The following is a 26,564-nucleotide window of genomic DNA, read 5'->3' on the forward strand; positions in this document are numbered from 1 at the left end:
CTTAACCCTAAATATCATTTAATATACCCAAAATACAATCCAGATCCAGTAAGGCAAACAGAAATCATGACAGAGAATTAAACATAAGGACTCAGGTAAACAAGTATATTAAAAATCCTAGCATGCATATGCATACAGTATGTACTAATTATGTGGCTAACCTAGGTGCAAAAAGCTGCTACTAACTTCAGTTACTACTGACTCCTAAGACAATATAAGTTATCTAAGCATCTCAATTTCACTGTGCTCCTTGTCAAAGCTTAAAAGTTAATTCAGTATTGCTATCAGACTCTAGGTGGCACTACAGGAATGGCTCAAGAATCAATACACTACTATATAACTGAGGTTTGTCCCGTTCACCTCTTGCTCCCCACTGAAGGCATCCTCATTTGTCCTACTTCTTCTGCTTCTGGGTTTCATCACCTTCCCCGATCCTTAAAAGCATGAGGGAGGGAAAGTAGGGCACAAACACACAATATGGGGATTATTATGCTTAGTCCAAAAACTAAACGCAACTTTTAATTCTGATCTTGTTTGGACCTAATTTGAAACTAAATTTGTGTACAAAACCTTGATTTGCATACCAAATTCTCCACTTCAAGAAAAAAAAACATTCTAGATTTTTCAGAAAACATTCTGAACTTAATTATAAATACTTTAGTCCATAACATGATTATTGACAGACAGGCTGAGATACTGATGTAAATTCAAAAAGAAAATCCAAACATTAAAAGTAACATTAAAGTAATGCTGATAGGTCAGAAATAAGTATTCCACCTTCTAAACAAGGGACTGCATTCCAAGCATCATTCAGTAGTGCTTTCTAAAATACATGTATCAATTTCCAGCAACCCAGAGGCTGCAGTGAGGAGAGGGACAATGCCTCAATCTGCAATGGCCGTCACTATGGCTACACCAATAGCAGAGCAAAACTTTGAGGCTACGGTGTTGTCACCTCATTCATCACTGAGCCATGAAAACATTATGCAAAGAAGAGAGAGAGAGACAAACAGAGAGAGATTTTAATTTGACAGCCTTTGACACTGAAAAATACATAATAATTTAAGATGACTTTGTACCTAGCCAAATTTGACAAAGATTTGCTGAAGGTGAATGTAAGCATTAAAAGACTCATACAAAGATGGGTGGCATGGGATAAACATGAGGTACTCATCTTTCTGGTCCAGTCCAATCAGATGAGCCCAAAGATTGACAGCTGAAAGCCCTGCTTAGGAAGTACCGTATCATAATAAGCTCTATTCTCATTTGCAGAGTCTGAGAGACAAAACACCTGCTGTTTAATGCTCTAGTCCTTGCTCATATAGAAGAGAATGAGGAGCAATGATTTTCTGAAAACCAGGGAAGGAGATATACAGTACATTAATGTTGTCACATCTCTCCTTTGTCCTTTAATTTCCTGGAGGGATTAGTGATGGATATAGTTATTCCCCAGGTGGTCTAGGATGATTAAGTTGGAAAGATGCATTTAAAGAGTAATTGCTACTTGTTCATAGATGAAAAGTAAGCCCTGGCTGGATGACACAGTTGGTTGGAACATCATCCCATACACCCGAAGGTTTCAGATTCAATCCCTGGTGGAGACACATACAGGAAGCAACCAACTGATGTTCTCTCTCTCGCTCTCTCTCTCGCTCCCACCCTCCCCTCCCCTCCCTCTCTCTCTCTCATCAATCAAAACATATCCTCGCTAAGGCTTTAAAAAAAAAAAAAAGTAATAAAGCAGCGGAGCAACAAATACTTAACTCTCACCTACTACTACAATGAAGGCTCCAAGACAGTGCCTCAGTACACCGCAGCCTGTGGAGGTTTCCTGGCAATATCAAAAAAGTTCTGTTTCAACTAGCATAAAAATACCGTACTAAGAAGAACTCTTCCCTTTCCATTTATAGTACTGTGTGTACAGTATTTTGTAGGTGCTCTCTAACTGCTCAGCAAAAGTAACTGCTTCACTGTAACCACCCTCCTACATTCCATGGAATATATGAACTACAAAGTATCTATCGCAGTTGACACCCATTTGAGTAGCTTTAAGAGAGTTTGCAATCCCAGAGGACCCGAGAGAGAAAATTGAAAAGCAAAATATTTCTACCTCCATACATGGCTTTACAGAATGTCACTGTTGTGACTAACACAATACAAATGTCTCCAAATACAGGTTGAACACAATACTCCAGCCTTCTTTTAAAGCTCTACTTAAATCCAATGGCAAATTTAATTATCACAGATAAGCAAAAAAAAAACTTATTTGCACAATAGGGCCTTCTCAAAGAAAAATACTCCCAGCATTAACCCCTGTCCATTCATTCAACCAAACTGAGTGCCTCCCATCTGCCAGGCATCGCTCTAGGTGCTGGGGATACAACAGTGGATACAATAGACGAAAACTGGGAAGACAGGAATAAAGAAGGGAAAAAATACTTTTACCTACAAACAAAAGTATATATTTAAGAAGAGGAGGTGATAAATAGCTTGGAACTAATGAAAAGAAACATAATCCTTGACAAAATGACTATTTTTCCCACATTTTGAAGACAAGTGTTCCATGTATCAGCATCAAGATGTGATTTTGTAAAATATTTTACCAAAGGTCTCTGAACTTCTCAGGTGGTCTTTAAAATGGGTACAAAACCATATTCCAAAGTTATGTATTAAATATGTAGCTTTCAATCCTATGATGAAAGTAAAGTTCTATTGTGAAGAATAAAAATATATACCATATGACAAAGCTACTTATGTACCACATCAAAGACTTAGACTGAAAAGCTATCCAAAGTTAGATATCCAGAGAACAACTGTTACTAACAAACTCATGCTTTATATTACTTGTGCTAAGAGGGTCTTAATTAGTAACCTGGTTAGAATCTTCAATCTTGACTCTGAAATTCTGACCCACATGCAGGCAGCAGGCCTGTGCTGTTATTGCTGATCAAGACCTCTCTGGAATGGGAATCTGAACAATAGTTAGTGACTAGGCTCCTGTCTCTACTCATGGTCCTACCTACACAAACGTAGATAGATGCTTATTCACCTGCCTCAGAAAACAATGGACACTTTCAGGAAAACTAACACATAAACACCAGCCAACATAAGCATGCAGCTCACCAAGACACCAGTCCTTCACAGGTCCCTGAGCCATATGAATTTCTTACTGGGCCATTAAGTTCTATTCTCAAATCTGCCACTGCATAGTTCTATTATCTTCTATAAGGCCCCTGACTTCTCCAGAGCTCAGTTTCTTCACTTGGCAACGTTTGGTGGTTTAGACCAAACCTCACTTGGGAACCTTTGAGGGATTCAGGGGACAGTTGTGGGGGATGGGGGAGCTGACTACCCCCACCCAGTGGAGATTCTGATTAGCTGGGGGTGGGGGGTTGTTTTAGAGTGTCTATAAGCATCTGCTTCAACCCATGATTAAGAATTCCTAAATTAGACTTCCAGCCAAAATGGAGGCATAGGTAGTTACACTTCGTCTCTTCATACAACCAAAAGAAGGACAACAACAAATTTTAAAAAAAAATAAACAAACTGCCAGAAAATCAAACTGTATGGAAGTCCAACAACCAGGGAGTTAAAGAAGAAACATTCATCAAGGCTGGTAGGAGGGGAGGAGATAGGCATCTGCGGCAGAGAGGATGCATGGCAAGTCAGTGGTGGCTGAGGACGGGGCAGTGACACATCTGCATGCAGATAAACAGGGAGGAACAGCTGGGGAGTGAGACAGACCTCACAACCCAGGGTTCCAGCATGGGGAAATAAAACCTCAAAACCTCTAGCTGTTAAAACCTGTGGGGGTTGTGGCAGTGGAAGAAACTCCCCACCTCACAGGAGAGTTCACTGGAGAGACCCACTGGGTCTTATAACATAAACAAACCTACCCACCAGGGAACCAGTACTAGAAGGGCCCAATTTGCTTGTGGGTAGCACGGGAAGTGATTTAAAGTCTGCCAAGAGCCAAAAGCGGCATTGTTCCCTCTCAGACCCCTCCCCCACCTAGAGCACCACAACACAATGATCTGGGTTGCCCTGCCCTGGTGAAAACCTTAGGCTCTGCCCCTCCCAACGTAACAGGTCCACTGAGGCAAAGAAATATGGCCCAAATGAAAGAACAGATCAACGCTCCAAGGAAAGAACTAAGTGATGAAGAGATAAGCAACCTATCAGATACACAGTTCAAAACACTGGTAATCAGGAAGTTCACAAAAACGATTGAGTATGGATGCAAAATAAAGGAAGACAAAGGCTATATACAAAGTGAAATGAAGGAAAAATACACAGGGAACCAACAGCGAAGGGAAAAAAAAACAGGACTCAAGTCAACAATGTGGAACAAAAGAAAGAAAGAAACATTCGACCAGAACAGAATGAAAAAATAAGAATTCAAAAAAATGAGGAGAGACTCAGGAACCTCTGGGACAACTTTAAACCTTCCAAAATCTGAACTGTAGTAGTGTCAGAAGGAGTAGAAGAAGAGCAAGAAATTGAAAACTTTTTAGAAAAAATTATGAAAGAGAACTTACCCAATCTGGTCAAGGAACTAGACATGCAAGTCCCAGAAGCTCAGAGAGTCCCAAAGAAGTTGGACCCAAGGAAGCACACACCAAGACACCTCATAATTAAATTACCCAAGATTAAAGATAAGGAATCTTACAGGTAGCAAGAGAAAAGTAGATAGTTACCTACAAAGGAGTTCCCATAAGATTATCAGCTGATTTCTCAAATGAAATCTTACAGGCAAGAAGGGGCTGACAAGAAGTAGTAAAAATCATGAAAGCCAAGGACCTACCTCCAAGATTACTCTAACCAGCAAAGCTGTCATTTAGAATGGAAGGGTAGATAAAGTGCTTCTCAAATAAGGTCAAGTTAAAGGAGTTCATCATCACCAAGCCTTTATTGTATGTAATGTTAAAGGGACTTAGATATCTAAGAAAAAGAAAGTTAAGATATAAACAGTAAAATGATAACAAACTCACAACTATCAACAACTGAAGCTAAAAAAAACAAACTAAGCAAAAGAACAGGGATAGAATCACAGAAATGGAGATCACATCGAGGGTTATCAGCAGGGAGAGGGAGGGGGCAGAATGAAGGAAAAGGTACAGGGAATAAGGAGCATAAACAGAGTAAGTAGGCACAAAATAGATGGGGCGGGGGAGATAGGATTAAGAATAGTATAGGAAATGAAGAAGCCAAAGAACTTATATGTGCAACCCATGCACAAGACCAAAATAGGAGGTGGGGGGAGCAGAGGGCAGAGGGAGATAAAGGAGAGAAAATAAATGAGACAACAGTAATAGCATAATCAATATAATATACTTTATAAAAAATAATCAAATGCCAACACATGGGCTCCCATCCTCAAGTTCAAGCAAAGTTTTAAACTTGATGCTTCCACAAGAGGATAGAGAATAGATTTTGCCAATAGAATCAGCACCCTTCATTTCCTCATTCATTGCTGGTATTATTTTCTGTATATTCTATACAGGTTTAATTTCCTTAGAACAGGTTTTTACTCTGTGTCATTAACTCAAATTACATTCATCTGAACATAAAAATTGTCACACTAACGTAATTCAGGATTGTTGAGAATTCTTAACCAACAAACATCTTTTAACAGATGTGATTTCTGCTGGAGAAAATACAGTAAGAGATTTGGAATTTCTCGGACCTGATTTCTTTTTGATATGTCATGGTCTCCATAATAATAAAAAAAAAGGCAAGGAAAACATGATATTAAGAGTACCCAGGATTTAGCTGACATGTGAAGACAAAAAGAATGGGTGGGCAAAAGTAGGTTTACTGTTATTCATACAGAAAACAATAATAAATAATAATGCAGAAATAAACTGTTTTACATACTCACAACTGTAAACCTACTTCTGCCTACCCCTTTAAGTATAAAACTAATGATATGTATTAATTATCAGTGTCCACTTCTATAAACTATTGAGAGATGTTCCAAAACACATAACATTCATAAAGTAGCCAGATAAATACCACATATTTGAATTGAGTTTAAAGTATAATAATCGCTTCTCGGCCTTTTGGCTAAGATCAAGTGTAAAGTATAATAAGGGTGTAGTCCTAAAGTGTATTTCTGCAACGTTGAAAGCACAAATCTTCACCCAGTAACGACCTGGATACCAAGACTAATTCTTAATGGAAATTAAAAATAATCATTCTACCAAAAGACCACTGGGGGGCACACACAATCCAAGGCACTTGTACAGAAATATTGAGTTGGCCAAAAAGTCTGTTACATTTTTTCCATAAAATAAAAGACACATTTTCCATTTTCACCAATAACTTTATTGATTTTGATATTTTCAGTATGTCAACTATCTCCGACTATTGGCTTCTAGTGGGTAGAGGCCAGGGGAGCTGCTGAACATCTTCCAAGGTATAAAACAGCCCCACAGCAAAGAACTATTTAGCCAAAATGTCAATAGTACCAAGAAACATCGCAAACCACTTCTGGCACATTCGATCACAGCACCTTCTCCACATACTGCCCAAATCTTTTTTGTGTTTCAGTTGTGTTTTTACATTTCTTCAAGTAATAAAGCATAATATACTGAAAATGTTGTTTATTTTCTTCCATCTTCAATATTAAAATGGCTGTACAAAAATTCAATTCACCAATTCCGATAAATTTTTTTAAATGCACACTGATATGACAGCTGTCACAAAATTGTTTCAAATGAAGTTAAAAACAACTAAGCACTACTAGAGACATCACATGGAAAAAAATAAATGAACTTTTTGGTCAAACCAATAGATCATAAGGTGCAGCAGGGTGGGGGGAGTTACATTTTATGTGATGTCTAAGTTTTACTTTTTATCTATTATTGTTGCTGTTTGGTAACTGAAAAATAGCTCCATTAAGGAAAGGAATCTTTTCATTCCTAACAGACAATACTATTAAAAGATGTGCTATAAAGTATTGGAACAGCCTAAAATTACACATTCAGCACATAAACAGTAGATAAAAAATCAAGAAAGCATACAACCAGAATAGCTATCATTTATATTTCCATTCAGTAGTCTCAATGTATTATATAGGTGGAATAAGTTTAATTCCAAACAGTCTCATGGAATAATAATCCTATGGAATTATATAAACATGAATTACCTTTTATTCTAACATTTTGTTTGTTCATAAAGTCAACTAATTCTTTCAGTAAGATGTTTGGGTAACATGAATGTCCCAGTTAAAAGTGGTTTAGAAGATTTCATATTAATCAGAATCTTCTGATAACATTACATACAACTGCTTGTGGTGTAACTTAAACCCATGTAATAAGTGAATAAACATACACAAAAATAATAAACATCCAAAAATAGACTGATGGCATAGAAAGTATCAATGTTTTTGAAGCTATGAAAGAATGTTCAAATTAATCAAGAAATTTTTCCAAAAGAATATAAGCAATAAATACAAAGAAGGTATTACTGTTCTTTCTTCAACTCCAAAGAAAATTTAAAGGGATGAGAAAATTTCTGTATCAACCTGCCTTGCTTTCCAAAGTGGCTGTATTGATGTTCAATGACTTTGAAAATCTCAATGCCTTTACTGAATCCTTTGGAGAGGCACCAGAAAAAAAGTAATAGCTCTTTGCAGGTTTCCTCTTCACTCTGTCTGCAACCTCAATCCATTCTAGGCAAAATCCACAGTAACTTGATTCCAAAACTAACTAAAGAATAAAATTATCCCCAAATTAAAAGTCCCAAAAACTCTGATATCTGACCTGCATTTTGCTTGGTCCTCAAGAATGGGTAACAAAATGAAAATCAGTGGGAAATAAGGACAGAGCCCCTCCCACATGAGTAACATGAGGACTTTGCATAGGGCAGCACTCACTGATCCAGGCTTAGGGGACACCAGGGACCAGATCCCCTGCACTAAATGAAAGCAACCTTCACCAGTTCAACAGGCCAAAGGTATTTCCTCAGGAGTAAAACAGGCTGTAGCAACACACCTGCAGTCTGCAGGGTGTGGGTAAACACAGCAGGTTCAAAAAAGTCTCTTTAACTCATTCCTTGCCAAATTAGACAGAGGTTTACAGGATAGCATCAAAATATAACTCTTACTTCAAAAACAAAAGCCCTTATAGTAGGACCACTTTCTAAGTTCCTTGAACCTTTCTGCTTCCAGTGAATGAGAAATGGAGTGAGCAAATGTTTAAATATACACCTTTTACTCAGAAAATATAGAACAAAATAGTCACAAGAAATGGAACAGCCCTCTTTCCCAGAAAGGAGAGGTGAGGTGTTTTTATGCCCCTTCAGGAGGCAACCAAAGCACCTTCCCTTCACTTTATCTCAGGTCTAGCTAAACCAAGGCTGACTGTGAGGAGAGATCCTGAAAATAATACACACGAGGAAAGGCAGAACTGGGCTTCTAGTGAGTTATACTATGAATATTCAAAACACAATTAATACTCAGATACTATTAAACTAGAGTCCACAAAACTCAATGTTTTAGGACATACATAAGTATAACCCAAGAACTGAAAGGTAGTACATTCAAGGAAGTATTTTAAAATTTAGTTAATAATCTTAAGAGTTTACTACCTTTTAGCAAGAGCCAAATCATTATTATTTTTAAACACACACACAGCAATCTTTAAAGAAACTACATAAACAAACATTAGCCTATATCAAAATATCTAGCTGATAAATAATACAAGCACAGGAATTTAAAGGCAACAATTTTTAACAAAGAGTTATATTTTATACTACCATTGAAAGTGTTATCCAGTCTCCAGTGAAGTACAGAAAGAGTATACTTTTAGAAACACTTATAGCATTTTGACAGAATAATTTTGTCTGCTGACTCTACTTATAGATGAAATAAAAGCAAACAAAATACAAGCCAATTTTTCCTTCTAATTAATTTGCATTGTATTTTACAAAAATATTGGTCTGTCACAGACGGGAAATAGAAAACTCCAAGTGCCTCACCAAGGCAGCTGGAGGAACAGCAATCTACTGTGGTGACTGAAGGTAGAACGTCTTTGCAGACTGCTTCTCTAGGAGAGAGGAAAAGTCATAACTGGCAGGAAGGATGAGGGAGCTTTTCTGGTCTGGAGGCTGACCTGAACATACCTCCTAACTTATCCAACTTGAATATTCCCACCTACATAAGGAGTAGTTCTTGCTTTAAAAGTACTTGGAAGTACTTTAATTTATACTAACAAAAATGGTAAAAGACAAACAAATTATAGAATATGGGACAAAATTACTGTAACTGAAAAAATATTTTGTTAGCATTTTCACCTTCCTATTTCACAAAGGCTCCCTAAATGTAAGAAATGCCTACTCACTTCAATATTTACAGTTCTGCCTGTAATGACAAAGATGCTCAATAAGGATGTGTGAGCTAAATGAAAGAAAATGATGTTGCTACAAAAATTTAACTGCAGGAAACATTACAGCCTGAATTTCCTAGAACTGAGAAATCTTATGACAAAATGCCTGAGAGAAACCAGTCATCATACAATGCTCCTCATAAAAAGTATTGCTTATAAATTTTTTGTAAAAAAAAAAAAAGTCAAGCAAATATATTAGACATTCCAAAGCAAGCAATAACAGAATTCTCCCTATTCCACACAAAACTCTGATTTTATACTATGTGCCTCTGTTATATTGAAATGCTTTTTCCGAGGTGGCAGTCAAGTGCTTGCCATCTAATGTCAGATGGTTATAACACTCATAAATTTCTAGAGGCCTCCTGAGTGTGATTTTCTGTACATATTTTAGAACTAATACTACCACTGTCTCATATCTGAGAAGTACTCTCTCTCCACTATCACTTTTCAGTCTTTTAAATTCAGTTGTTTTTCTCAAAATCTAAATTTTATGTTACTCTCATTCAAATGTTTTGAAGCAGGAGAACTTTTTCACATTTTACACTAATTTCCTGTCACTGATGACCAGGCATTATTTTACAACTGCCTACAAGGCCTATCTTTTCCCCTGAGCTTTATTAAATGATAATTGACATATGACATTGTGTAAGTTTACGGTGTAAAACGTGTTGATAGGCCATACTGATATACCTGCAAAATGATTACCACCTCCGGCATCATCTCATCACAGAATTATCACATTTTTGTGATGAGAACATTTAAGATCTACTCTCCTAGCAACTTTTAAGAATATAATATAGTATTACTAACTCTAATCACTATGCTGTACATTAGAGAAGGAACAAGCAAAATAGGGCACAATTTTATATCCAAAGTAGATGTAAAACATTGTGTATTTTAGACAATCAAACCTATTCCAAGAATCCTAGAGAACTCACACTCATTCCATTTTGAACAAATGTGAGTAAATCCTGGTCACTGGAATTGTATACGCACTAAAAGAAAACTTTCTCAGTTCAGCTGTGCACTGAACTCTAATAATTATAGAGTAACGAGCAAAATTATGGTTAAGTACTTCAATTTTATTTTGATATCATTTGCATTATCGCCTCTTAATCCTAATTTCTCTCTATAAAAAATAATTTCTCACAATTTCACAAAGTCACAGTGACCATAAGATTTTCACTTTGAGACAATTTTCTCCACTACAGAGACTGATGGCAGGGTCATTAAACCCATGGTTACAAAGTTTAATGTGCCTCAGTGCCCCTGGAGGATTACAAATCACAGATACCCAGGCCTGTCGCACTGATATCCCACTTCCCTAGGCTAGGTGCCTGGGCTTTAAACAAGTGCCCAAGGGTTTTTCATAAAACAGAACATTGTTTACAGAGGAATTTTATTGTTTTGGAGCTCTATAATGCCTTTTTAAGCCTAAAAGCAGGTGTCAAGATCTTTACTCAGAGTAGCTGCCAAAAACAATTAAAACACTGTAGGGTGAGGAGATCACAATCAAATTTCAGAGCCATGGAAAAAAGATGCAACTGAACACACATTATCTGTGTGAATATCACATCCAACAATACCTGTGGTAATTGGACACTGCAATTCTGGATTATTCTTTATATGTTTTACAGTTACATTTACAGTTTAAAAACATAAAATGGACCCTTTAATCTAGAAAGCTCATTCAAAAAAATTTAAATAATCATATACTTTTAAGTATTTCTGGACAAATAAAAAATAATTTAAAGCTATTTCGGTCTATGGTACATTATACTCTCTAGCACTTTTCAACTTGAAAGCAATTTAATCTGCATCATATAAAAGTATCTAAAAATTTACTTCGCTTACTATTTAAAACATTTTTCCTAGGTTGAAAGATTTTTTTAACTTGTGTAAGAAATATAAAAGACTCCAGAAAATATATTCATCATCAAATTTTATAAAATACTCTACAAAATATATTCATCATCAAATTTGTGCAAGAAAACAAAATCTAAAACACAATTTATGAAATAACATTAATATGCAACAATTTTAGAAGATCGGTTTGCCTTATCCTTGGTTTTTGTTTGTGATGTAATAGTTAATTGTATTAAAAAAGAGTGTATTATTTTAAGTTACTGAGTAAGAAATTACCCCAAAGATCTAACAAGATTATCAAAGACCTTAACCTAATTGATCTTCATAGAACACTGAATCCAACAATTGTAGGGTATACATTATTTTCAAGTATACATGAAACATCCATCAAAAATCCCATTTACGGGGCATAAATTTCGATACATTTTAGAATATTTTTTCTAATCATACTGTCCACATCTTCATTTCAGATTTTACCTACTTACCATGCAGACTCTGTTGTAGAGTGTGTTTGCTGAAGGAGGGCAGGGGGGAGTGGGTACAGGGAAGAATGGTGAGAAAGTATAGCCTGTATTTTGTAAACCTATAATACATTACTGTATGGTGCTAAATGTAATGAGTCCATTCAGCACCGTGTTCCCAGAAGCACTCGTCACAGTCCCACCAAACTTATTCATACAACTCAACATTCACAGTGGGTTGTTCCAAGCAATATAACAGAGCTGGGCACACCTAAGAGGCCATCTTATACACTGGCTCTCATTCCCTTTATTGAAGGGCAGTAAGTCAATATGTAAAGTAGGATGGCACCAACTTGAGGGAAAGCTATGTCTGTGCACCATCAAAAAGGAAACACAGATGGACAGAAACAAGTGCTCATCACAGCTGCTCAGAGTGCAGATGCCAACAATGCAAGTGCACAAGCACCAACTCAGCTGTCTCCATAGTAACCAGAGTACCAAAACAAGTATAATAAGAGAACACCCAGATACATAAAACAAAATATACACAGGTATATTAGCATATACAAATAAAGATTTGGATGACTACCATATGTTAAGGTTAACAGACATGAAAATTATTTATAATCAACTCAAGGACAGAAAGCAGACTACTATTCACTCCTTTTGCTTTAAAACAAAAAGTATGTGTGTATCTGTATCTGAAGAAAAAGAATGGTCAGGATGCAAAGGCCACTCAAATCCAACAGTGATGAACTCTGAGCAACAATGGGCTTACAGGTGATTACTTCCTTCTTTATACATTTATTTTTCCTCATAAGTAGCTATATAATTTTTATAGAAGAAAAAATCCAAGAAAGCAATGAGGGAAGGAATGGGAGGGGAGGAGGGGAGGAGAATAAGGGAAGTCACGGGAAGGAAATAGGGGAGGGGAGGGGAGGGGAGGGGGAAGGAAGAGAAGGAGAAAGGGAAAGGGAAAGGGAAAGGGAAAGGGAAAGGGAAAGAGAAAGGGAAAGGGAAAGAGAAGGAAAAAGAAAGAGCCCTTGCTGGTATGGCTCAGTGGATTGAGTGCTGGCCTGCAAACCAAAAAGTTGCTAGTTTGATCCCTGGTTAGGGCACATGTCTAGATTGCCAGCCAGGTCCCCAGTTGGGGGCTTGCGAGAGGCAACCAACTATTTCTCTCACACATCAATATTTGTCTCCCTCTCTTTCTCCCTCCCTTCCCGTCTTTCTAAAAATAAATAAAATCTTTTAAAACAAAGATCGAAAAAGGAAGAAAGTAATGAAAGATTGATACAATATTAGTTCATCCCTTATTATTATATATATGGCTTTTTAAAACTCCATAAATGTCCATAGTTGCTTTAAGCTTTTGGAGGGAACCACCCAATAAAATCAGTGTAATTTAAATGTCTCGATGGTACTCTTCATGTGGTTTGCAGGAAAAGAATTTGAGAGTCCCCTACTCTTGGCTCACTGAAAACCTCAAAACAGATAAACAGCACCAAGAGAAATAGCAACATATCATAAATGGGCAGAAAAGGTCTGCATTTTTGACCCAAGGTGCTCCTGGCCCACAGTAGCTACAAAAGACAAAACCCACCATAGCAGGTGCTAGTGAATCATATAGCCTTTAAAGTACATAATATTTGCTACCTGAAAATTTTCATTTTTTAAGATTTCAAGGAAACATAAAAGACATGCACCAGTTCTAAGGTAGGAACCATGCAAGCATAGGAGTAAACAAAACACAACAGCTGTGCTCACCAAAAGGCGAGCGGATGACAGATGAGGCAAAGTCTGGTAATGAGAGAGAGCCCCAGCAGGACCAGGCCCAGGTGAATTTACCATCCTCCAACCCAAGGCTGTAACCGCACTGGTTTAACCTACGTTGCACTATCACAAAGTCATGATGATACAACTGCACACGCAGTTGAGCCCTTCTATAGTTTTGTTAGAAGTCAACACGGAAGAGAGTGTGGCCAAAGCCTGCTCAAGTCTCATCACCTCATTACAATAAAGAATTTGCTGACTTCTACATGCAGAGACTAATATCCTCTCACAAATTCTTAAAAGGTTGAGAGTCATTATTCCTCCCCCTCCTTCCCTCAAAGAGAGCAGACAAAAGAGTATAAGCAAACAATGAAATGCCCATGAGCGGCCACATTCACAATGTCAAAATCATCAGCTGCATTTAAGCAGGCATTCCAGTAAAAGCCCCCAAACAGCATGGAGGAAAAGATGGCTTTCCAAGAGCCCAGGACACAGGGAGCTGCCAGGATGCACACTGGTTTAGTAGCCAGGAGGGGCATCACACAGGCCAGCTGCTGTGATGGGCGAAAGTGGGAATCAGAACACTTTTCCCACTTTTTCGCATACGGCACATCAAAACACTTAATGATCATAATGATGAACCTGAATTGTCAGGTAAAGATGTTATGCTTGGTTAAAATAAAAGGGGAAATGGCAAAACAAAAAACAAAACCAAAAAAAAACCTTTTAAAAATACATCCATTTAAAAAGTTGCAATTCTAAAATTCCAAAATTTAGCACTAAGTCCCAAGTACCAAGGAAAGAAAGCATTTATACCATAGGTTTCAGGGCAATGAAGATTCATAATACCTACTATAAAATATACATACCAGAGTAAGTGGCCTGAATGTTCTTTAAGGTACGTGTGGTCTAAAACAGGAAGGAAAAGTATTCCCACCTACCCACTCCCTACCCAGTCTTCACAAGAGACAGTCAGAGCAGCTCCCCCTGGACTTGAACTCACTCTGTCTTTATCATCTGCTACATCACAGAGGATGTCATCAAGATCCAATATTCCTCCATCTCCATGTTCCAGTCGATGCACCTGTATCCAGTAGCTTGGATCCTGTACAAATGAACAGAAACATCGAATGCACCAACTTAGCATCACCAAAAGGAAAAACAATAATTTAGACTGCAAAAACCTCCCATTTTTAAAAATGAAAAAAAAAAAAATTGGTCCCATCAAACCTATTTCAAGTGATGTAAAATTCAGGTCTCTCCCTATGTGCTGTTGAATCAATTTTCCTTTTTTTTTTTATGATGGAGTCACTCATACATACTCTTTCCTTTGGCTCACATGCTAATACACTATTGTGACAGGAACTACAGAAACCAGCTAAATGCACTGTGTCAGAAATACTGATTTCTCTAAAGTTTGCCTGGTTTCCTATTATCCACTTGTCAATCCAATCCACAGAAATATTCTAATAAGTAACACAGAATATGCCTAAAAAGCAAATGTCACAGCATATCTGAATAAAAGGAGGTGGCACATCCTGGTTGCTCAAAGTACTCCCTGCTAATAAGGCCTAACACAATGACATGGAATAATGTAGACAAGACCATAAGTGAACAACACAAGCTCAGAACAATGTGTGTGCTTTCAGCCTATTCTGTAAGTGCAAAATTATATATACCTTCTATATCTGCACATAAAAATGTATGTGCATACTCATATACATATATATGTGTACATGTACACATACACATATACACACTAAAAAAAACATGTTTTAAAGTTATTTGGAGACATAGTTGTTTGTTTTTCAAATTCCACAATCATTCACAATTGTATTCTCAAATAAAGATGTACTAAATTATCTTTTACCTTTATCTACTGAATTATCCACAACACAGAATTACATTAAAAAGTTCAAGTTAACAGCCCATTTTTCCAATTTAAAGTATGGTTCTTTCTTAAAGGAGAATCTGGGAGAGAGGAGGCAGGAGATTAATCATGGTTACAATACACATTCCTGGACCCCACCCCAGAGCTATTGACTCAGACTGCCCTTCCAAGGCTAGGCCAGGAAACCCACATCCTTGAAAGGTCCTCCAAGAGAATCTCTCACAAAGCCACGTCTAAGAGTTAGTCAATTGGAACACTCGTGGGAAAAAAAAAAAAGCATAATTACCAATTCTTGTCATTTTTTAACCAGCACAGCAAGGAGCTCAAACCTTACATCTCAAAGTTACTAAATATTGTCAGGAAAACTACCATGCAAATGACCTATAGTTATTCTGCTCCCTAATCTCCCTGGACTTCTTTAAAAGGAGATTCAGTACTCACAACACAAAGAAGTTTATAAAAGCATCCCTCTTCATTCAAGAGGCCCTGCTCTGCATGATCCCCCGACTCTGATGTCATCCAGAGAACTCTTAGGAAGAGTCCTTAGGAACTCTTAGTGCTGTGTGAGTCTAAGAGTGTTCCAGAATCTGTCATTTCTAGCTTTTTTGAGCCATCAAAGAGCAAAGGCCCAAAGAACCTATATTCCTATTCTTCTGTGCCAAATGGTATTAACTCTAAAAGAGAAATCAATATCCCAGGAATCAACAAAAAAAAGATACCCCTAACCATCATTCCCTCACCACTTAGAATACATCATCCTGCTCTCTTTCCCGCCAAAGTAAGCTGTGGATGACCTAATCAACCTAAGTATCAACTTTCATTTCTAAAATACTTTTACACGCACAGAAGCAAACTGACCTCTAAAACGTGGCCTTAGGAAAAAAGCTTTAAGCTTCCCAGTCTTCACTCTCTCCATATGAGATCATAACCTACAGCCTTTATGTAAGATTTGGAGCTAATCCTTTAAGATTTCCACCTAAAGATTTTCACAACCTCTTCACTGTATATTTCATAACCTATGTTCCAGCCTTTTCCCCATCACATCCCCTGTCACAGCCTGTATTAAGCCCTGCATAAGTGGACCGCTGCATAATGCCTCACCTCAACCTCAAAGCTAACCCTCTCCATCCATCAAGACTACTCAGTCATCTCCTTTACAAGCTCTACCTGACCAGAACTCCAAGACAGATTAGAAGTCTATCTCTGACTTCGCAATATAGAAAATAGTACTCAGATGTCAACTTTCAGCCATTAAAACTGTTAATTTTTATTTTTATACATATTAAAATAACAGTACAACAGCTTCTGTTGACCCTACTTAACCATCTATTTACATATCAATTCTCTGATCTTCTTTACAGCAAACTTTTTTAAAGATTCCTTGTCACAGATTCTTCTCCCATAATCCCATGCCGCTCAGCCTTCTTCTCCACCACACTCCCAAGACTGTCCACCAACAGCACCCATATTGTTTAATGCAATGGTCCCATACACAAAACCTATCTTCCTGGTATATCACAGAAGTTGACACCACTGACCATTCCCTCCTTCTTGAAATACGCTATAAATTTGGCTTATATTCCTAGAACTATCTGATCAAGGATTGTCTAATTTTGAGATTTAATTGTTGAGGGGACCTGATTCACTGGTCAGTTATGCCAAGTAGACACGACAACACCATGCAAAAGCACTTAGCAAGTTGGCATTTATTAAATGCCACTCCATAATACATGCTGAATGGAAGGAAAAAACTATTTGGAGAGAAGGAACCAAGAGGAAAATCATCAGTAATCCCAAATGAACATATACTACACACAAAAAAGTCAGATCTGAGCAGGTCACATAAAAATGATCTCCTCTCACCAAGAGTATAAAAACTAGGAAGAGTACTTTTGCCATTGAGAAATACACTCCATGGAACAACAGTGTCTCAGGTGATTTTAACTGGCAGCTCTTGTTAACACAATTTTCTCTGAATAAACAAAAGACTGGCTGTATTTTCAAGAAAACAGTCAAGTACCCATCAGGGAGAACTGTTTTCTACACAAATTAGAGCATGCTTATTGGTCACACTTTGTGGTAGTTTATACTAAAAAATTTGAAACAGTGCAATCATTGCTATACTAGCTACAGAAACTTAGAAATGTAATTGAACAAGAGGTAAAGTCACTTTAAAAATACCAAAACACTAATTCTACAATCAGTATACTCGTCATTAGGTAAAAAACGAAAAATGATGTTACCTAGACAGGCATTGGGGAGTCTTCCCCATTGGCCAAGATGGCAGCTGGGGAGGTTCTTCCACTGAGCTCTGAAAGCTAGAAAGATGAATGGATAGGGCCTGAGCATGCAAAAAGCTAGCAAGATAATCGGTTAGGGAAAAAAGGCCTTCCTTTCCTATCTCTGGAAAAACAGAAGGCTTGGTCTTTGATGAGGGAGTCCACCATTCTCCCAGGTTGTATGGCACCTAAATAAAACCTCTCCTTTTTGCACCAGCACTTGCCTCACAAGTTTGGCTCTTGTGGTGGCAGGCAGGCAAACATCTCTTTTGTTTGGTTACAATGACACAACACTCAGTTTAGAAAAGAATGTTTCTCACTTAGGATGTGTGTATTTAAAATAACCAAAGATTTAAACACTAACAACAATTTTACATTATGATGAACAAAAATCCATCAAACATAAGCAACAAACAAGGAAAGAAGTTCATCTGCCAAGCAGCTGGAGAGAAGTCTACCAAGAAGCAAATGTCCCAGTCAGGTAAGGTTCCCCAAAGATGGATCAAAGCCCAGAGAAGGAATCCAGAGACAAAACCACCTAAGAACACTGTTCCTCACCCAGACAAAGAATGGGCTGGGAAAGGGTGGAGGGAAGATTTCTGAGACCTGCTGAGAAGGAAACCATAGGGATTTGATAAGCTTCAGCTTAGAAGGAATGCTGATATCTACTCCACTGCAGGACACACAAGACACAACAGTACAGGAAAAGCCCTAATACAGGATAATTCCTATACCACCTTCAAGAAAGCTCTCATATTCCAGACAGAGAAACCTCGTATTATGCAGCAAGATAATGAGCTTTTATGAGTTGTGGCCTAGGTAATACAAAAGTTCTGCATATTTTATGCCCCAGCAAGTTTTAAGAAAAGTACCTGCAATTAGAAATAATGCCCCACTCTTGCATTATCATGGCATACAGCAATGATCTGTATCATTGTATGTGTAATGCATGTGTAAACAGAAGACCAGAGAAGATAAATGAAAATCCACGCTGATCAAAAAAACTGAGTATATTCACTATGTGCAAAGCACTGACTGAAGGAAGGAAAAAGCAACATTCATTACCTACTCTGAGATATTAAAATTTATCAGATTAAGACACAAATAGTTTAAAAGAGGTAAACCACATGTCATAAGAAAAACAGACATTAAAATGCTATGTGAGTTCAGAAAGGGGGAAGATTATTTTCACTTGGAAAGAAACAGGAAAGGTTTGTCATGAGGTTTTAGCCAAATGAGATCCTAACAGCTAAAAAGACTGAGTAGACTCATCAAAACATCAGAATACAGAAAACAGAAGACCAACCAAAAAAAAAAAAAAAAAAATCCCAGAAAGTAAAAAACAAGTCACCACAACAAAGGGATAAGGAATCAGAATGAACTTGACCTTCTGTATGATAACAGTAAAATCTAAATGATAATGGAATACTGACTTCAAAATTCCTAAAACAAACAGTCTACATCTTAGAACTGTACACCTCACCCAACAAGTATCAGTAAAGGGTGAATGAAGGTAGAAAAAAAGACATTTTTAGAAATGCAATGTCTCCAAAAAAAAATTACCTTCCCTGTGCCTTTTTTGGGTTAGTAATGGAAGGTGTGCTTTAAGAAAACAAGGAAACCGTGCATGAGGATGGTACATATGAAAACAAGAACATAACATAGAGGACAACTCCCAAAACTCCCAGGATGTCAGCTGTGCCACAGGTTAGGAAGGTAACCCATCCAGACTGGAACAGAGCCAGAAGTTCCAAAAGAGATGTCTTCAAGGTGACAGTGTTGAATATGACTGATCATACTGAGATGCTATTTTAACAACTGTCAGAGCTGTGGTGGAAATAGTTGTATATTCACAGAAAACCAACCAAAGGGGAAAACATTGTTCATTCCAGGGAAAACAAAAGTTGTGAAAGAAAGAAAAAGTAATCAAGGTATCTAACATACATGGTTCAGGTATGAGCGACTTTTAAAAATGAAAATAATGTGAACATCGAATATTTAATCAAAATTCTATCTACTTTGGAGGGAAAGAGGTCTAAAAAGTCAGAGAGAGAGAGAGAGAGAGAGAGAGATATCCATGCAAGAAATGGCTGAGAGAGAAACAAGGGCAAAACACACATGGGGCAGTGAAATAGAGTTAAATCTTCCATATTAGTGAAAAGATGACAGGAAACTAAATTTTTAAAAAGAAACATTATAGCAATTTATACAGAAATATGAAAGCAAATACTGAAAGAATCGGGCAGAGTCAGGAAAGGTGACCTCTCAGGGCCCTGCTTTTTCCTAACGATGCACATGCATGATGGTGAGAAAGCAGTGAGCCTGAAGAGGAACAGTTTGAAAATTCCTTACAATCACAGGCATGCCACACAGTTTAAATTTTAGCATCTGCCAATCCTATTGGCCAGAGGATAATTATGTTGTCAAGACAGATGAAGTCACTGCCGATGACATAACAAATAGAGAACATTTCCTTTTTAAAGTTAATGGAAGAGCACAATCATTAGGAACTGTGCCTCATTCTAGATTCTCTTCCATCTCTCCAATTTACTTAAATGAAAAACAAAACATTTAAAGAACATTTTCTCAAGTTTTTTAATAATTGTATTTCAACTTACTTGTTATACATGCAATTTTAACCTTACCTACTTTAATCAATTTCACTTTCAAAAATGTCTATTTTTTAGTCAGTTTTGTTGTAGCAACACTGCTGAACATTAAACAGGTGGGGGGACTTCAGAATAAAGGCAGAAAACATAGAAGGTCAGAAATCTCTGGTTTGACAATAGCGACCTCTATCACCATGTGGAAGTGGTTACTAAGTCATTGTGAGTACACTCCTCTGTCCCTCCCTTTTCCACCCTCAAACCACACCCAAAACCAAAACAAACATCTCAGTACCACAAAGTAACACAGAGCAAATCACAAACCCACTGCCTCCCTTGAAGAGAGGATGGTTTCATTCAATGTCAATCAAAAAAGAAAAATGCATCATGACACCACAGCTGGATTCCAACCTGAAGGAAACAAGCTTCAGGCATTTTTTTTTTTTATTACAACTAGCACAAAAGTTCTCAAAGAGCCACACACTGGCCTAATAATGTGGGAAATCAGCCCATTACTGACCTCTATCTCTGTGTTAACTTTACTAACAATGTAGACATCACTTCAGTCATGGATGCACCCCAATTCCCGTACCATTGCACACAAACCAAGGGCACAGCCTCAGATCACAGAGCTGGCTCAGGATAGAGCCAAGGCAGAAATGAGAACTGTACCCACCAGTTACATTTGCACTATGTTTTACAATTTAAAAAATGCACTCGTGTGCAGTAATATAGTGGGAGGATTTATAATCCCTATTTTCTGATTAGAAAATAGACTCAGATAGTGTTAAGTTGCTGATGAGGTCACAGTTAACAAATGCTGTCATCCAGGACTCCAACCTAGGTCTACAGATTCACTCCCTGCCCTTTCTCAGACCCATACGAAAGGTTTTACAAGGCTTTACAATAGCTTCACAGCTGCTTGTCCCCTCACTCGAGCCCCTCCTCCTTCTCTCTTTATATTTTCCATAATGGGGAGGTATTCAATACATAAAATAATTCTTTTAATAAAAAAGCTGTTGACTTAAAAAATCAAGTTTGAAAAACCACTCGCTCACCCAAATATTATATTACATGTTCTCATCTCATCCATTATTTAAAGCAGTGGTTCTCAAAGTTCGATTTCATTCCAGCAACAGCATCACCTGAGAACTAGTCAGAAATTCTGTTTGAGCTCCATCCACCCTGGTCGAACTTGAATCAAAATCTCTCAAGGAGGGACCCAGCATCTGTGTTTGAACATCACTCCAGAGGATCCTGATGGACAACAAACGTTTGAGATGGGGGAGAGGAGAGTCACTGAAATACTTGGCATTTTTTCTATGTATTACTTTTAGCTCATAAGTTCATAGCTTCAGTGCTTTCTCCCACATTTCTTAAATCAAGCAGATAATACTAATTACACCTTAAGAATGGCTGCCATGAGCACATACATATACAGTGGTACCTCAATACTCACCGTTAATTCATTCCAGAACTCATGGCGAGTACCAAACCAATGAGTACCGTATGATGAAGCATTTTCTCTTGCAGGACAGTGTGGTGACTCACACAGGCTGTAGCAAGTGCAAGGTGTCCTGAGAAAGCACCAAGTGCTGAAATATCCTTTTCTTGTCAAAATGTGACAGAGTTCTAAAGCCGAGGAGTAATGAGGTATGACTCTGTAATTGTCTTCCATGATAACCATATAGATAAATTTCAGTGTTGACTGTTACTTACAGTCCTTTTTCAGAACTGTTTCCACTCCAAGGAATGCAAAAACCACATCTCTAGACCAAGGCCCCCCCAACACCCCAGCCTCAAGTATCTAACTCTCACTGCACATCACCTCGGGAGCTTGTTTGTTAGAGGATGCCAGGAAATTTTACTGCAATGAGTATAACAACATGTGGGAATAATTGATGACTGGACAATGCTTTTTTCCTTAAAATTAAGTTTATTGAGGTGTACATTACATACAGAGAAACTTATTTTGAAAATGTTGGGAAATGTTTTTATCAAATTTGATTTAATTCAAATTGATTAAACTTATTTTCCCTTCTCTTCCCCCTAAAACCAACCTCCTGTCTTCATTCCTACTGGCAACACTTTCCTTCTCTGAATTAACCCAATCAACTCATAAACCTAACTTCTCCTCTATAGAATATATAGCAAATAGAGAAAAAGGAAATGACCCCACAGGAAAGCAATCGGACAACTCTGAAATGTGAGACTTCTAACAACACAATTGCACTAATTCATTAAAAAAAAAGTCCACGTCGTTTGATACCTAAGTGCAACATATGATCTTACAGTGAGTCTTGAATCTAGAGAAAAAATAAAAAAAATGTGAAAAAGGACAGTACTGGGACAATTTAAAAAAATCTGTCATCTTAGGTGACAGAATTGTGTAATTGGGACATTTCCTGCATGTGATCATTGTATAGTGGTTATATATTTTAAAAATCTTGTTTTTAGAGAATGAATGCTGAGGTTTTTTGATGGTTAAGAGTGTCACAATATTTGCAGTTTAATCTCAAATGGTTCAACACACACAAAAAAAGAAATTAGTAGTATTACTAGCATGTGTGTATGTATACTGTGTTGGCCAAAAAGTCCATCTATTTTTTCCATTAAAAAAAAAGACACACTTTTCATTTTCACCAATAACTTTATTGACTTGGATATTTCGAGTATGTCGGCTATCTCCCGTGTGGTAGAACGCTGACTGTTCTCAATTAATGTCTCAATTTGATCACTATCAACTTCAGCTGGTCTACCCGGCCATGGAGCATCGTACAGTGAGAAATCTCCAGCATGAAACTTGGCAAACCACTTTTGACACGTTCAGTCACAGCACCTTCTCCGTACACTGCACAAATCTTTTTTTTGCGTTTCAGTTGCATTTTTACCTTTCCTGAAATAATAAAGCATAGTATGCTGAAAATGCTGCATATTTTCTACCATCTTCAATATTAAGATGGCTACACAAAAATTCACCACTTTTGATAAGTTTTTTTAAAGTGCCTGTTGATATGACCAGCTGTCACAACTTCAATCTAACAAAATTATTTCAAATGAAGTTAAAGACAACTAAGCACTACTAGAGCGATCTTACGGGGGAAAAAAAAGAACTTTTTGGCATACACACACACGCATATATACAGGAATAAGTCAATCATAGCAAAATTTTAAAAACTGGTGAATCTAGGTAATGTACTATACTGTAGTTCAGAAATTTGTAAATAGAAAATGTTTTTAAAATGTCAGTTAATGTCATTTAAAAATACAATTAACTGGGGGGCTGCACTAGATCTAAGAGACTAAGGAGGCATAACCAAATTCAAGGTGTAAGCCTTGACTAAATCCTTGTTGAGGTTTTAAAAAAAGTATAAGACATCTTGGAGAAAGATTGGAAAAATTTAATATGGATAAGAGGTTAGATAATACTAGAAAATTATTCTTAATTTTCCTAAGTATGATATAGTTTTGTGAATATATCAGAGAATCTCCTTATTATTGGGGGTATATGCTGAAGTATTTCAAAAAGTGTCATGATGTCCTTTAGAACAGCATATACTGGTCGTATGTGTTTGTGTATAGGTATGTGTGTATACTGGGTTGAGTAAAAGTAGTTTTACAGTTCATATGGAAAATACACAATAATTAATAAATAATAATACAAGAAGAAACTTTTGCATACTCACAACTATAAACCTACTTTTGCCCAACCCTTTGTGTAAGTGTGTATAAATAAATGAATAAATATCTATCATTCAGTGCAACCAGGAAAGTACAGCTTATCACAACTATTTTAAGCAGAGTTAAATTAATATAAAAAACTAGTTACAAAAGATGTAAGAGATGAAATTCAAACAAGGATGGCAGTAGGGTGGGGCCAAGCCACAAATTAGCCATTGCAGGAAGCTACCACCCCGCTTTGGCTAAAGGAATAAAGAGAGGTGGCCCAGAGCCCATGACTGGGTTGCTGTGGCAGAAGTTAGTCCTTCTAGTCAGGACTTGGACTTTGGAAAGAGACAGGAGCAACAAAGACACAGCCCACATCAGAGAGGGAAGCAGGATCTACTCCAAGACTACCTCAACATGGGCCTCCCATTTCCCATTTCCCATTTTACCTTCTACTGGCTAAATCCAAATGCAGGTCAACTGACACAGCTATACTTTTTACGATTCAACCAATGTTGTAGTTTTTCACAACAAATTGGGAAAACAGAATAATTTAAAACAAATTTAATGACCCAGTACTCATAACAGTACAGTAAGCTAGCATTCTCACATGCTGCTCCCGAGTTCTAAATTGTCACACACATGCTGACTGAAGCCCGGGGGTGGAAGGTTATAGAAAGGTGGAATTTGATACCATGCATCAAAATGCTTAAAAAAGGAACATATCCACTAACCCAGGAACTCAAAATATGTGTATACCCAGTTTGGATGTACATATTAAATCAGGTATTTTAATAAACAATAACACAGAACAGGGATCCACATATATACCCAATTATAAGAAATTGGTTGAGTAGATCAAATAATGAAACACTATACAGCAATTTAAACACTGGGCACAGATCTAAGTAAGATGCCATCTTTAGTTTGAAGACAGCGTTACCTATAGGCATAGACACAGAGCTGACAGTCATTGTCTATATTTTCTGATTTTCCATAATAAACATATGATTATTTTTAAATTTTATCATCTTAAATAAATAACTAGTGAATATATGTCTTTCTTTCCCTTTCTTTCATCTCTTTTTCTCAATAATGTGATTACTTTCTAACTCATGTACTGCTTCTAGACTCTCAGTCTTTACAATCTGGTCCTGCATGTTGCTGGTACATCCATATTCACAAAATACCCATTTCATCATATCAATGTCCTGAAAGATGAATCATTTTCAGTGACTCACTACATTTTAAAGGTCAAATCCAACATCCTTGGATAAGTACTTAACACTCTTTTCAAGTATGTTTTTCCTGGCTTTCCATTGCTCCCATCACAGTTTCCTCCCAGAAAGGCCTTAATGCTGCCTTCGTGCATCTTGATCTTCAATTGTTCTATTCACTGAATAGTGTCTGAGACAGCATACATGCTCAGTATTGGCTCTGTGCATTTTTTGCTGAATGAACCCTCATGCTTTTTTGCTGAATCTATTCTGCACATCTGTAACACTCTTGTCCTTACAGTTACAACTACCCAAACTGTATGTATCTTTCCAAATCTACATCAAAACCACATCCTCTGTAAAATGTACTCCAACCCCTAAGTATTTATCTATACCACATACTTCTCACTTAAGAGCCTAACATGTGTGTCATTCTGTTTATCTCTAGATAAGTTCCCCAAAGACAGGGACCATCCTCTGAGTTTTGTAGCACAGAACAAAAAACAAAGCACTGTGCTGTATAAATAGCATGTGAAAAAGAAAACAAAAGTAATAATCCTATTGGATAAAGGAAAAAATATAAACAAGAGTTTCTCAGAAACTATAATCAACAAAGACAGACTTGTGCTCTCCTAACTGCTAAGTGAAATGCCACAGGCACACCGTTCCATTTACCCCTCTCCTCTACTCCAAGAGCTAACTCAAAAAGTGCGGCATGATTACTCTAGCTGACATTCCATACAACATCTTAGGGATGGGGAAAGAAGGTATCCAGGTACTCTTTCCTTGAAAATGAAAAGGAACCTGAATTCCAGGATAAACACTTTCATTCTCATCCACAGAGGCTGAGTCTCCAGGAATGCCAGTCAGAAATAAGTCTGAGCCTAGATAAACCTGCCTATAACCCAAGAAAAAGAGGGCAAGACAACAGTTCACCATGACCAACCCAATTCTTCCTGCTCTGGTCCTAGTAGGAACATGCAAGGGCATGGGGGTGTTGTTAGCTGATGAGCTGGAGAGTGAACAGAAGGCTTTACTGAAGTAAGGGAAAATGTGAGGTAATGCCTATCCAACAGATCCAAGCCAAAGGCCCTTAAATACAAGATGGACCTATAGGATATTCTGCTGCAGAACTCAGAATCTCTACAAACTCTGTAACATCAGCACCATGAGAGTAGGCACATGGCACTGTACCCTCCTCCTGACCTATTCCATTCCTGCACCCTTCCACCCTTCTCTACAAAGGAAAGCAAAAAGGGAACAGTGCCTGAGGGTGGTGGGGACATTTACAGAGGACTTCCTTGTTTATACTCACAATCACACATGACTGGTTTCACAGAAATCATGGCAGGTGAATGTTTTCAGCTCTATCTGTAGATGAGGACCAAAGAACAGGAATCTTATCTGAGATCACCA

The 26,564-nt window shown here is 37.5% G+C and overlaps 1 protein-coding gene across 16 annotated transcripts in view; it reads right to left on the reverse strand.

Moving 5' to 3' along the window:
- The window catches only part of PARD3 (par-3 family cell polarity regulator), a 686,226-nt gene that overhangs the window by 564,521 nt on the left and 95,141 nt on the right, over positions 1 to 26,564 (reverse strand). For all 16 annotated transcript variants that reach the window (XM_054582303.1, XM_054582310.1, XM_054582307.1 and 13 more), the window contains exon 2: positions 14,493 to 14,594. In XM_054582303.1, coding sequence (XP_054438278.1) covers positions 14,493 to 14,594 — 102 coding nt within the window. The remainder of the gene's footprint in view (positions 1 to 14,492; positions 14,595 to 26,564) is intronic.

The sequence above is a fragment of the Pteronotus mesoamericanus genome, unplaced genomic scaffold, assembly GCF_021234165.1.
Source record: "Pteronotus mesoamericanus isolate MK-2021 breed Mesoamerican mustached bat unplaced genomic scaffold, CSHL_Meso_final contig_69, whole genome shotgun sequence".
Taxonomy (NCBI): domain Eukaryota; kingdom Metazoa; phylum Chordata; class Mammalia; order Chiroptera; family Mormoopidae; genus Pteronotus; species Pteronotus mesoamericanus.